The 13,923-nt window shown below is 38.6% G+C and overlaps 1 protein-coding gene across 6 annotated transcripts; it reads left to right on the top strand.

The window, feature by feature from the left end:
- The first annotated feature begins 3,451 nt into the window (after window positions 1–3,451).
- Window positions 3,452–13,666, top strand: LOC131995552 (uncharacterized). 6 transcript variants are annotated; one of them, XM_059364298.1, is made up of 4 exons: window positions 4,366–4,504; window positions 4,775–4,896; window positions 5,443–5,560; window positions 12,050–13,666. In XM_059364298.1, the coding sequence occupies exon 4, from the start codon at window positions 12,053–12,055 to the stop codon at window positions 12,989–12,991; it is 939 nt and encodes a 312-aa protein (XP_059220281.1). In that variant the 5' UTR covers window positions 4,366–4,504; window positions 4,775–4,896; window positions 5,443–5,560; window positions 12,050–12,052; the 3' UTR covers window positions 12,992–13,666. The 6 variants fall into 6 exon arrangements, with proteins under 6 accessions (XP_059220282.1, XP_059220280.1, XP_059220281.1 ...); XM_059364300.1 differs by having other exon boundaries at window positions 4,366–4,896; window positions 12,050–12,995; window positions 13,418–13,666; XM_059364301.1 differs by having other exon boundaries at window positions 4,366–4,896; window positions 12,050–12,995; window positions 13,368–13,666.
- Window positions 13,667–13,923: the final 257 nt, after the last annotated feature.

Below are 13,923 nucleotides of genomic sequence, written 5' to 3'. Positions count from 1 at the left end.
TTTACAATTCCCTGGGATACTTTGTGGCCCGGCACCCAGAACAGGTGAAATTTGAACTGTTCATCCATCTCGTTGAGAGATCTGCGACAGTCAAGGGCGGTTTTTGTGTTCAGAAATACGTTTTCTAGAAATAAATTGGCTGTCTGGCTGTTTGAGAAGATATTTTGCCAATCGTCGTTTGATACATACTGCAGTGGTCGGGTACCCTTTTCGATACGACCAGTTCTAGATCTTTAGAGTACACTTCAAAGCCAACCATATGCCATATAAACCGATCTTCCAATTTGACTTTCTGAGCCTCTGTGGGCGCAATTATTACTCGATTTGCTTGAAACTTTTGGAGGTGGTATTTCTCTATGACTCTATGGCTTCCATGATATCAGTCCATATGGATTTATAACTTAATATAACACATATATATTTGCAAAAGTAATTCAAATTACTTGTCACAGCCGATCCATGGTGGAGGGTGAATAAGATTCGGTCCGGTCGAACTTAACGCGCTTTTACTTGATAACTTCAAAACTTTGTCATATTTTCCTTCAGTCTACAGGATACACTTTTCGTTGTAAATACTAAAACAATTTCAATTGATGCATGACCATTAAGCTGATTAAATTGATAGTCTTGAATAATATTTTGCATTGTAATGAGCGATACATGTACCTAACTAACTGCCTTTCCATCCTATGTTGAAGTGTATAAAGCTTAACTTTCATATATAGTATGTAATTAATGATAAATATTTTATGCTACAATATTTATGATGACAATTACTTTGCTACTTCATTTTACTCCGTAGAAGCTTTTTATTTATCGATTCTATTAGTAGAGTACCAATAGTTAAAAATTAAATGAGGTGAAACATTTTAATACATATTTCATGCACATCATCCTATTGGCATAGCAGCAAAATGTCAGATTACTAAAAAGCTGATAAACTGTTCATCAAAGCACTTGCTATACAAATCATTTTAATGTATTCAATTTACTGTAAACAAGCCCATTGGGAAAACTTGAATTGAACATCTTTAAATTGAAACACACACACAAACACACACATACACATTTAAGAGTCGTGCAAGTGTTTAACATAATCTAATTAAGCCGAATCCCCAAACAAACTAAAGAACTTGTTAAGAAGTCCAACACTACACGAATGCATTTTGTATGATAATGCACTTAATATTGAGAGTTGTATATGCCAACATATCTATAATTGAGCACAAATGGGATACTCTCGGCCATAGATTAATATAATTAAAATGATGGCATCATGCATTAAAATTGTGCCTCAAGTCTATTTGCAGTGAACGAATTGTAGATGTGGGTTAGTTGATAACATGAGCTATTATAATATTAACAAGCACTTGTACAAGTTATACTTTTGCATTTCGATAATGGTTAGATTAATTCATTTTCTTTGGAGGAGATGAGGAGAAGATAAATTTTCTCTGAAGAAAAAATTTTTGTATCTTTCTCTGAAGAATGATTGAATGAAATTTTTCAATTTTTATAGGAATTAAATCTGGAAACCAAATTTTTGTAAAGTTTACATTCATTTTTCCATATTTTCGATATTTTGAGGGTTAAAGCCGACTTTTCCTTTACAATCTCAACGGGACAAAGGACATAGGCTTAGAAGATCTTGTACGATAGTTGAGATTTCAGTTACATGCAAACAAGTAAATCGCATGGAATATCTTTGCGACAAACAAATTTGTTTAATTGGGAAAGTACTATTTTTATAGTAACTGTCAGCATTTCCTACCACTGTTGAACGTTAAACGTGATATTTTGAGGTGAAGGTCACTGGTTAGTGTAAAACTTTTTTAAACTTCGTCTGTGCCAAGGGTGGCTTTTAGACACACAAATTTAACACTTCTTTTAAGCTAAAAATGCTTTGTTTACAGCAAAAGACAATGTGTTACACGAAAATATTAAATTTTTGGTTTGTTTATATCTTGTATCACTTCAATTTGGCGAATAGTGTAGGACAATTCTTATCCGATTTGGCTGAGATTTTGCACGTGGTGTTTTGGTATTACTTCCAACAACTGTACTAAGTTTGAATCAAATCAGTCCATAACCTGATATAACTGCCATATAAACCGATATTGGGTCTTGACTTCTTGAGCCACTAGATGGCGCAATTCTTACCCGATTTTTGCTTAAATTTTGTACAACGGCTTCTCTCATGACCTTCAACATACGTGCATAATATGGTCTAAATCGATCTATAGCCTGATACAGCTCCCATATAAACCGATCTCTCGAATATGCTTCTTGAGCCCCTGCATGGCGCAATTCTTATTCGAATGGACTGAAATATTTCCCAATGACTTCTACTATGATTTTGAACATTCAATTTGCTTATGGTCCGAATGGGACTATAACTTGATGTATCTCCAATAGCAAAACAATTCTTTTCCATTATTCTTTGTTTGCCTAAAAGGAGATATCGCGCAAAGAACTCGACAAATGCGATCCATGGTGGACGGTATATAAGATTCGGCCTGCCTAACTTAGCACGCTTTTATTTGTTGTTATACCCTCCACCATAGGATGGGGGTGTACTAATTTCATCATTCTGTTTGTAACATCTCGAAATATGCGTCTAAGACCCCATAAAGTATATGTGTTCTTGATCGTCGTGACATTTTAAGTCGAATTAGCCATGTCCGTCGGTCTGCTTGTTGAAAGCACGTTAACTTTCGAATGAGTTAAGCTAACCGCTTGTAATTTTGCACCAATACTTCTGATTAGTGTAGGTCGGTTGGGATTGTAAATGGGCCAAATAGTGAGATGTGAGAGATATAGCTGTCATATAAACCAATCTTGGATCTTGATTTCTTAAGCCACTAGAGGGCGCAATTCTCATCCGTGTTGGCTGAAATTTTGCACGATGTGTTTTGTTATGATTTTCAACAACTGTGCTAAGTATGGTTGAAATCGGTTTATAATCTGATATAGCTGTCATATAAACCTATCTTGGGTCTTGACTTCTTGAGCCTCTAGAGGGTGCAATTCCTATCCGATTTGGGTGAAATTTGGCATGACGTGTTTTGTTTTGATTTCCAACAACTGTACTAAGCATGGTTCAAATCGGCCCATAACCTTATATAGTTCCCATATAAACCGATCTTGAATCTTCGCTTCTTGAGCTTCTAGAGGGCGCAATTCCTACCCGATTTGGGTGAAATTTGTCATGACGTGTTTGGTTATGACTTCAAATAACAGTGCTAGGTATGGTTCAAAGCGGTCTATAATCTGTTATAGCTGTCATATAAACCGTTCTGGGGTTTTGACTTCTTGAGCCTCTAGAGGGCGCAATTCCTATCCGATTTGACCGAAATTTGGTATGACGTGTTTCGTTATGACTTCAAATAACTGTGCTTAGTATGGTTCAAAGCGGTCTGTTCAAAGTACGTTTGAACATGAAGTCATGTGCACCCATGTGCAGACATGCGTTCACGTATGCACATGACCCACTGTGCATAACGGTACATTGAAGTAAGTTCTTAATCGCTGATTCCGCCTTGACTTCATATTTGTTTACCTGGAATTGTTGCTTGTAGCTTGGAAAGTTGACCGTTTTCGCGGGGTCCAAGTGACAAGCAACAACCAAAAAAAGATCAGTCTCGCTTTTAAATCTCAAACCCGCGCATCGTATTCTCTCCCCCTCAAAGTGAACCCAAGTGAAGTGAAAAGCAAAAAAGTGATCTTACATATATACATATAAACAATCGTTAAAGAAAAGAACATTACAAACAGTGAAACAAAAATTAACAAACTCAGTTTTCAGACGTGAAGAAGACACTAAGATACAACATAAACCCACAAGAAGACCCAAAATCAACACAACACATGGTTAAACCATCAAAGTGCGGGACACCAAAAATAAACACAAGTGCGGGCCACTCTACACACCATCAACAAATTCCTATATCCTTAGACCCAAAATCAAAATGTGAAATAACCTACTTACCCTCTAAAATTAAATTTTCCTACTTAAAGCTAAAGTTAAAATTTCCTATCCAAAACTAAAAGTAAAATTCGCCACTTAAACTAAGAATAAATTGTGCTACTTCATCCTAAAAGAAATTAACTACTTAATGCTACATGTACAATTGTCTATCTAAATTTACCTACAACAAAAGACTGAATTCGATTTACTACTTATAAATAATGAAATGAGCAACAAACACAATAAACCATTACAACAGCATTGAATTTTAAACCTAATTCTCCCTCTGATTTTTTATTTCGAAAGGCAAAACCCTTAGTTTGACCCCAAACACTTGGTCCTTCGAGCCGGATAAGTGGTTTTTTTAAATAATTAAAAAACCAAAAATCAAAAAAAATTTTTCTGTTTTGTGCCCAAAAATAATTCATTTTCATTTCAAAAGACCCAGTGACCGAAACACAAAAAAATTCGCAACAACAAAAGTGCAGTGACCCAACAATTAAAAGCAAATGAAATAGAGAAAAGTGCGAAAAAAGGGTTGGTTACACACAACCGTACATACATACACGTATGGACGGACGGCCAACACAAAAATATCAAAACACATAAAAGATCAGTTTTGGCAATTTATTAAAAACAAAATAATACACAAATCACAAATTAAAAAATATATAGCGGCTCTCAGTGTTCTTCGTTTGGTTGTGGCATTTATTTTATTGAAAATTTGATAAAATATTCCAACCAAATGAAGATCAAAACGAAATAACAAAAGAAAATAATAACCAAATTGCAAAGTGACAATTAAAGTACATAAAGACTCAAATAAAACAAAAACTAATTAAATTAACAGGGTGACCCGTGTAAAAATAAAAATAATTAATTAAATTTTAATGTGCAAAAAATTGACCCCAAAATCATTAGAAGTTGTGGTAAATCAAAAAAGAAGTGTGCAAAAGACCCAAAAAACGTAAAGTGACCCGCACAGTGGAACAGAAGTGGAAAAAAGTGGAATTTCAAAAAAAATTATAAAAATCAAAAAATTTTTAAATTGTTTAAAGAAGTTTCTTTGTGTTAAATTGAAAAAAAAGAGCTAAAAAATTGAAAAATTTAACAATTTATCGTCCAACCCAAAATTTATGTTAATTTTTTTCTACATATTTTGAAAAATTTTTTTTCTCTAAAAATCATAAATTTTTCAGTATTTTAACTTAAAAAACAAATTAGAGTGTTAAAACAGAATTATGGGTTGCTCGATAAATTTGTAAATTTTATCCCAAACTAATTCTTTCTTTTTCTATCAAACATAAAATATTGTGCATTTTCAAAAAACCCCAACAAAATCAAATTCGTGTGTTCCGTGTAAAAACACAAAAACAAAAAATCTACGCTCTGGGATAAAAACGGAAAAACCCGCTACAACGGTTAAATTCCCAAAACTTCATCAAATCAAAAACACTAAAACAACAAAATCCAAGACTCTAACGACACAAAGCTACAAAAATTGCAAAAGGCGCCAACACACAATTCTGGACCCAAGCCAAGCGCCCACCTACACACACACACATACACACACATCAAAAAAGAAGCTTCAAAGTGAGTACCATTTTGTTTTTCTATTAAAGTGCGCTTGGGTATTACGTCATACATAACCTTTTTTTCAAAAAAGGAAAAGTTCATACATTTACCCAGCGTACTTTAATATTGTTTTTGATCGTTTTCTGATTATGAATCGCTAATTCGGTTGTCTGATAAATTTTGACCCAATTAATTTTGACCCAAATTAATTTGATCCAAGTGAATTTGACCCAATATAGCAGACCCTACTTTCAAGGCAGTGTGTAGGATTTTCGGGACAGACATCCACGAGATTTTTTGTTGAAATTTTTTATAAAGAAAAGGAAAAGTGTCTAAGAAAAATCGAAGTGCTTTTAGAAAAGAAGAAGTTTTTTTTATCAAGAATTGTTTTTGTGTGAGAAATAACGAAAATAATATTGCGTGCTGGCCTCATTTGTCTTCGAAATTTTAAAACTTCATTCTATTGCACAAATTTAAGTGGAAACGGTCGGAAAGGACTGTGGTTGTTTGTGCAATCCTTTGTTGTTTTTTATACAGAAAGCAAATTGACCCAACGAGTCAAAGCAGTATTATTGTAAAGAATCATCTAGTTCTGTATGCCAAATTTTGAAAAGTGAAAGTTTAATTTTTTTTTGGAGAAAAATAAATTTTTTTTTTTTGCAACTTTAATTCGAGCGGAATTAAATTGCTGGTGTATTGCGATTTGAAAGGAAAATTTTTCTTACAATTTTTTGCGGCTATTGTATAATCGATATCATCAGAAATATTAACCTGTTTTTTTTTTCTAGTGACCCAGATAAAACATTTATTACGAATTTTGTAAAAAGTTTCAGGTTTGACCCTTAGATATTTGACCCATCATCAAGACACACATTTTTTTTCTCGCATTAGGTTTTTTTGAAATAGATTTGATTTCTACAAATAACCAGTTTTTTTTTTAGGACATTTTGTTGTAAAATTTTCCTTGGTTTTATAGTTTTTTGACCCTATTTAAAACATATACAAGCCAATTACAAAATGGATAAGAATTTACGCGAAAGATTTGTAAACTGTGTGGATGATTTAGTGGATTTTGAGACCGTTTACTCCGCGGCTAAGTCGGATGATAATATACATTCGTTAGAAATCACGCGGGTAGAACTCAATTCTTTATGGGATCAAATCAAGAAGGCATACTTAGATTGTAGGGATCGCATTCCGGAAAAGGATGAGACACCTATAGATAAAACTAAGCTTCGAAATAGCTACAAACAGGCACTAGAAACTTATAAACGGTGTTTAAGCTCTCTTAACGGAGAAATTTTGGCCCTTAACGAGCAACAAGATCAAGAAAAACAGGAGAGAATATCGATGACCCAACAGCGAGACACTAATGATTTTTCACCAGCTCTAAGATTGCCGCCCTGTGACACAGATGTTTTTAAAGGGGGATATCGCGAATGGCCTACCTTTAGGGACTTATTTTCAGCAATTTACATTAACAATTCAAAATTAAGTAAAGTCGAGAAGTTGTTTCACTTAACCCAGAAAACAGCAGGAGAAGCCCGCGAAATAATTTCCAATGTTCCACTGACCCATGAGGGTTTCGACATAGCGTGGAGAAATCTCGTTCATAGGTACGAAAATAAACGCATGCAGGTAAATGAGCAATTGCGAGCTCTTTTTAATTTACCTTCGGTTTCCGTTGATAACGCGTCAACAATCCAGAAATTACAGCGCACTATAGGTAGTTGTACCCAAACTTTACAGACCCTTGAAGTAGAAACGGGGGGATGGGACCCAATCTTAGTTTATCTTGTGTCAACCAAACTACCAAGAATATTTTTAGAAGAATTCGAAAGCAGCCTAGCAGATTGTTCGTCTCTTCCATCGTGGAATCAACTAGATGTATTTTTGACCCATAAATTCAAGACCCTAGAATCAGTCGGCAATATCAAGCCACAATATTCGAGATATAATCAACCCAGATCGGAGTACGATAAGCGGGAAAAGCGAGTTAATAGTTTTCAAACAAATGTAAATCCCAATTTCAAGAACACGGGCTCAAGACCCAGCAACAACACACAATCACACTATAATGCTCAGAATAACAAACCGGTTTGTCAACTTTGTAAATCCAATCATTCTTTGCGAGAATGTCCTCAATTTCTAGAAAGGTCGATCAACGATCGAATAAACATTGTTAAGACCAGTCATCTTTGCTATAACTGCCTTTCTTCGGATCATGGAGTCAGGGAGTGTAAAAGTCGTTTTAGTTGTAGGGAATGTAGTCAACGACACCACAGTTTGATACATAAAGGCAACCAGACCCAGTACCCTACAACAGGCACACTCCAACGAGACGGAGCACGACCCAGCACAAGTGCTGCCGCTCTCAACACTTTAGTTCAACCCGGTAGACAGGAAGCACGACCTAGCACCAGTGCTACTGATCCTACCACCCTAGCTCAACCGGTTAGCGAATACGCACGCCCTAGTACCAGTGCTGCCGCTTTAACCACCCTAGTACAACCATCGGTATCGCCAAATATACAGTCCACACCTTGTTTAGAAGCACCTTGTTCAACGACTTTGACACTTCAGGAAATCAGACCCACTCCGCAACCCAAAGAGACACTTTTGTTCACAGCAATAGTTCAAATCAAATCTAGAGGACATAGATATGATGCCAGGGCAATCATCGATCCTGGGTCACAATCAACTTTCATTTCAGAGAAAATTAGAAACAAACTACAACTTCCAACAGTTAAGAATTTAATTCACGTCACAGGTTTAAGCGACGCAGTTTCTGAAACATCGACAAAAGCTTGCGTCTTCAATCTTTGCTCACGAGTAAATCCTAGTTTTGAGCTGGAGGTTTGGGCACCAGTCTTAAAGACCCTACCTTCTCATTTACCAACACACGATTTAAGGCAAAATCAATTTGGAGATTTTGCACACCTTAGTCTCGCGGACCCTCGATTCTTTGAAAGTCGACCCGTGGACATGTTAATCGGATTAGATATTGGACCCCTTATATACACAAAAGGCGGTACTATGAAATCCTGTGGATCACTTTTAGCGCAGGACACCGTTTTTGGGTGGATCATAGGAGGACCCATTACGGAAGACCCTAAATCCGACAGACAAATCACACTTTATAGTGCATCATCATTAGAAAAGATAATCACTCGCTTTTGGGAGGTGGAAGAGACCCCAAAAAAGGTTTTGAGGTCAGCAGAAGATATTTATTGCGAAAATAATTACAAAAATACAACACGACGTAATGAGGCGGGGAGATATATCGTAACTTTACCTTTTAAAAGCTGTTCAGAGATCGGTTCATCTAGGAACATCGCATTGGCACAGTTTCATAGAATGGAGAAAAAGTTGTCTAAGACCCCAGATATTAAAGCACATTATGATGCAGCCATATTAGAGTATTTGGAATTAGGACACATGAGGAAGGTAGACCCAAACAGCGTATACAAGACCCCTCACTACTACTTACCTCACCATGCAGTTATCAAACCAGATAGGGTTACCACAAAACTTAGAGTGGTTTTTAACGCATCTAGCCCAACATCAAACAAGAAAAGTCTTAATGATATCTTACATACAGGACCCATACTTCAGCAAGACCTTGTCGTACAAGTGTTGAACTGGAGATTTTTTAAATACGTCTTCAATGCAGACGTGACAAAGATGTATCGTCAGATCTTAGTAGACCCCAATCAAACAGCATTTCAAAGGATCCTCTTTCGCAAATCAGAAAACCACCCAATTGAGGATTACGAACTCTTAACTGTTACCTTCGGCATAAATTGCGCCCCATTTTTAGCGATTAGGACCCTTCTCCAGTTAGCAGAAGACGTGAAAGATTCTCATCCGTTAGGATCAAGAATTATTAAAGAAAATTTATATGTCGATGATGTATTAGCGGGCGGACACTCCATAGAAGAAGCTACAGCAGCTAGGAAAGAATTAGCCTCCGCATTAGAATCAGCTGGTTTCAGGCTAAGAAAATGGGCGTCAAATGACACACGTTTGTTAAAGGATTTAAATGAAGACATGCTTCTTCCAATAGATTGGTTAAATATTTCCGAAGCTTCTTCGACAAAGACCCTAGGAATTCGTTGGAATATATCAGGTGATAATTTCACTTTTACGGCCCCTACAGTTGAAGAAAGGCAAATGAGCACCAAGCGAGAAGTATTATCAACGATAGCAAAGTTTTTCGACCCATGTGGATGGTTAGCGCCAGTAATTGTTGTAGCCAAGTTAATCATGCAGCAGGTTTGGCTAGATAAGGTAGAATGGGATGACTCGTTGAAGCCAGTGACTCAAATGAACTGGAATAACTTTGTGAGAGGCAGCCATTCTATAGACACTGTATCGATACCAAGATGGGTTCGGTTTACACCTGCTAGTATTGTGGAGATACATGGATTCTGCGACGCGTCAGAAAGCGCATATGCAGCCACAATTTATATACGCGTTGAACACATCGATAAAACTGTAGACACTTTTCTTCTAGCAGCCAAGACCCGAGTAGCCCCAGTTAAGAAAATCTCTCTGCCAAGGTTAGAATTATGCGGTGCAGTTATGTTGTCAAGGTTAGCAAATGCCATTGTGCCTAAGCTTCGATTATCAAAGTTTACGACCCATTTCTGGACCGACTCTACAATCGTTCTAGCCTGGCTACAAAAGCCACCATGCTCATGGAGCGCTTTCGTTGGTAACAGGGTTTCAGAGATATTAGAGAACGTCGGTGGTGAGAATTGGAAACATGTTGACTCAGAATATAATCCTGCAGATGTAGCAAGTCGTGGCTGTTCTCCTGACGACTTAATATCTCATAATTTATGGTGGACGGGACCCCAGTGGCTCAAATTGCCGCATGATCAGTGGCCGCAAGACCGAGTTAATACAGACACTAATCTTGAAGCAAAACAAGTTAAAGTATTCGCAACAGGCACTTTTGATGACCCTTTGACTCGATTTTCGTCTTTAGCTAGAGCATATCGTGTTTTGTCTTACGCAGTTAGGTTCTGGCGTAACACAGGTTCAACTAGATCCTCACTTAAAATTTCATCGCAAGAAATAACCAGCCCAGAGCTCATAGACACAAAGATGCGTCTTATAGTGGCAACTCAGAAACATTACTTCGTTGAGGAATACAGTTCTTTGACCCAAAAGAAAAGGCTTTCACCTAGAAGTAGTCTTTTACCATTCAACCCCTTCATAGATAGAAAAGGAGTAATTAGATCCAATGGTCGTTTAGTTCAATCGCCAGCTTTGACGTACAGCGAACGTCATCCAATCTTAATCCCATATGATTCGCGATTTGCACTCCTTCTAGTGGAATTTGTTCATAAAGTCTCAATGCACGGAGGCAATCAACTTATGACCCGGCTCATCCGTACGGAGTTTTGGATATTCAGATTGAAACAGTTGATCAAGAAAGTTATACACAATTGCAGAGTTTGTACCCTATATCGATTAAAGACTCAGACCCAAATTATGTCATCTCTTCCACCCGAGCGTACTACTTTATCCAGACCCTTTACGAATACAGGGGTAGATTTTGCAGGACCCTTCGGAATCAAAAGCTTAACAGCACGAGCGTGTTTAATAACCAAGGGTTATATCTGCATATTTGTTTGTTTTGCGACAAAAGCCATCCACTTAGAAGCAACAAGTGATTTATCGACTCAATCATTTCTGGCGGCATTAGCTCGTTTCATAGGAAGGAGAGGGTGCCCAGAAAAGATATATTCCGACAATGGAAAGAATTTTATAGGCGCAGCAGAAATGCTCAAGAAAGATCAGAAAGAGTTTATGAAAAGTTTACAGAGCAGCGCCATTCAGCAACATGCTCATCAGAATTTAGAGTGGAAATTTATTCCTCCAGGAGCTCCCCATATGGGGGGATTGTGGGAGGCAGGAGTTAAATCATTCAAGATACACCTTAAGAAGTCTATGCCCAAAATGAACTTCACGTTCGAAGAACTGTCAACCATATTGGCACGTATCGAGGCCTGCCTCAATTCACGACCCCTTAGTCCAGCTTCTGAAGACCCTAACGATTTAGCACCCTTGACCCCAGCTCACTTCCTTATAGGCTCTTCCCTTTTGACCCCGGCAGAACCCGACATCTCAGAGGAGGACATAACGCTTGCAAATCGGTGGAAGAGATTAAAGATTATATCCCAAAACTTTTGTCAGAGGTGGAAGTCAGAGTACTTAAATGAGCTTCACCGTAGATACAAATGGAAGTATCAGCAAGATAACATACAGGTCAATGATTTAGTTGTCATCAGGGATGAGAGATATCCCACCGAGTGGAAGTTAGGACGAGTTTTTAAAACATACCCCGGTGTTGATCAGAACACTCGAGTTGTAGATATTCGAACTTCCAATGGCATAGTCAGTCGACCCATAACTAAGATTGTCAAATTATTCTCAGACACCCCTAGCAATTCATAATCACATCAAAACACGGTACTCACGAGATTTTGGTTACAGATAATGGCCGGATATTTACCTCGCCCAGAGTCCCCACGACCCGCCAGACCCACACGCCCTCGCTTCGACCCACGGGAACCCAGGTATCGCCCCGCATCTTGGCAGTATGCCTGTGGCCTCTGCCAGGAGGACCACGCCATACGGTCATGCCCGCGGTTCCGGCAAATGACACCGTATCAGAGATACGAGACAGTTGAGAGACGGAGTTACTGTCGGAACTGTCTGGCGCGCAGCCATCTGGCCCCAGACTGCCCCGTGGTCACTGCCTGCCGAACATGCGACTACCGCCATCACACAATGCTGCATGGAGCCCCACAGCTTAGGAAGACATACGGCAGCTACAGCCCGCCCCCAATGGAGATTGCCAACCCACGGCAACTTGCAATCGAACCAGCCAACCAGATGCCCATCGTCCAAGGCCCTCCCCCGGTCGAGATACCTTACAGCCGGGCCACTGTTTTTGTACCCACGGCGATGGTGGAATTGGCACCCGAGGAGCCGGACGATTGGGCTGGGGTACGGGTACTTTTGTGCCAGGCATCGACCATCACCCGAATCGCGGCAGCCACAGTAACTCGCCTGGGGATACCAACGAGAGAGCGCAGAGGGCACCGTCTGGCAACAATAAGACTTCGGTCAAGGCATGCGTCGAGGAGGACCATGTATACCATCCGGGCAGTGGTGACCCGGGATTTGCCGCGACGACCCTATTCAGATCCCATCATTCCCGACCCCACAAGCAGCCTAAGATCCCTTTCTTTGGCAGATGCTGACCCTAGGGGCAACGAACCAATCGATGTAGAGGTAGGGGCCGATGCCTACGCCCACCTCCGGAGGAGTGGTGTTGTACAACCCGGATTGGGAGCCGTCTTCGCCCAGGAGACAGATTGGGGATACGTGTTCGTCGGCCCAGTCACCTCACAGGCAAGAAACCAAAATTAAAAAGGTAAGATGTCACTTCGTCACTTGGAGGGGGAGAATGTTCAAAGTACGTTTGAACATGAAGTCATGTGCACCCATGTGCAGACATGCGTTCACGTATGCACATGACCCACTGTGCATAACGGTACATTGAAGTAAGTTCTTAATCGCTGATTCCGCCTTGACTTCATATTTGTTTACCTGGAATTGTTGCTTGTAGCTTGGAAAGTTGACCGTTTTCGCGGGGTCCAAGTGACAAGCAACAACCAAAAAAAGATCAGTCTCGCTTTTAAATCTCAAACCCGCGCATCGTATTCTCTCCCCCTCAAAGTGAACCCAAGTGAAGTGAAAAGCAAAAAAGTGATCTTACATATATACATATAAACAATCGTTAAAGAAAAGAACATTACAAACAGTGAAACAAAAATTAACAAACTCAGTTTTCAGACGTGAAGAAGACACTAAGATACAACATAAACCCACAAGAAGACCCAAAATCAACACAACACATGGTTAAACCATCAAAGTGCGGGACACCAAAAATAAACACAAGTGCGGGCCACTCTACACACCATCAACAAATTCCTATATCCTTAGACCCAAAATCAAAATGTGAAATAACCTACTTACCCTCTAAAATTAAATTTTCCTACTTAAAGCTAAAGTTAAAATTTCCTATCCAAAACTAAAAGTAAAATTCGCCACTTAAACTAAGAATAAATTGTGCTACTTCATCCTAAAAGAAATTAACTACTTAATGCTACATGTACAATTGTCTATCTAAATTTACCTACAACAAAAGACTGAATTCGATTTACTACTTATAAATAATGAAATGAGCAACAAACACAATAAACCATTACAACAGCATTGAATTTTAAACCTAATTCTCCCTCTGATTTTTTATTTCGAAAGGCAAAACCCTTAGTTTGACCCCAAACACGGTCTATAAT

This window comes from Stomoxys calcitrans, chromosome 3 (assembly GCF_963082655.1).
Source record: "Stomoxys calcitrans chromosome 3, idStoCalc2.1, whole genome shotgun sequence".
NCBI lineage: Eukaryota > Metazoa > Arthropoda > Insecta > Diptera > Muscidae > Stomoxys > Stomoxys calcitrans.
Note: the sequence above shows the minus strand (reverse complement) of the source record. Positions and strands in the feature narration are given on the sequence as shown.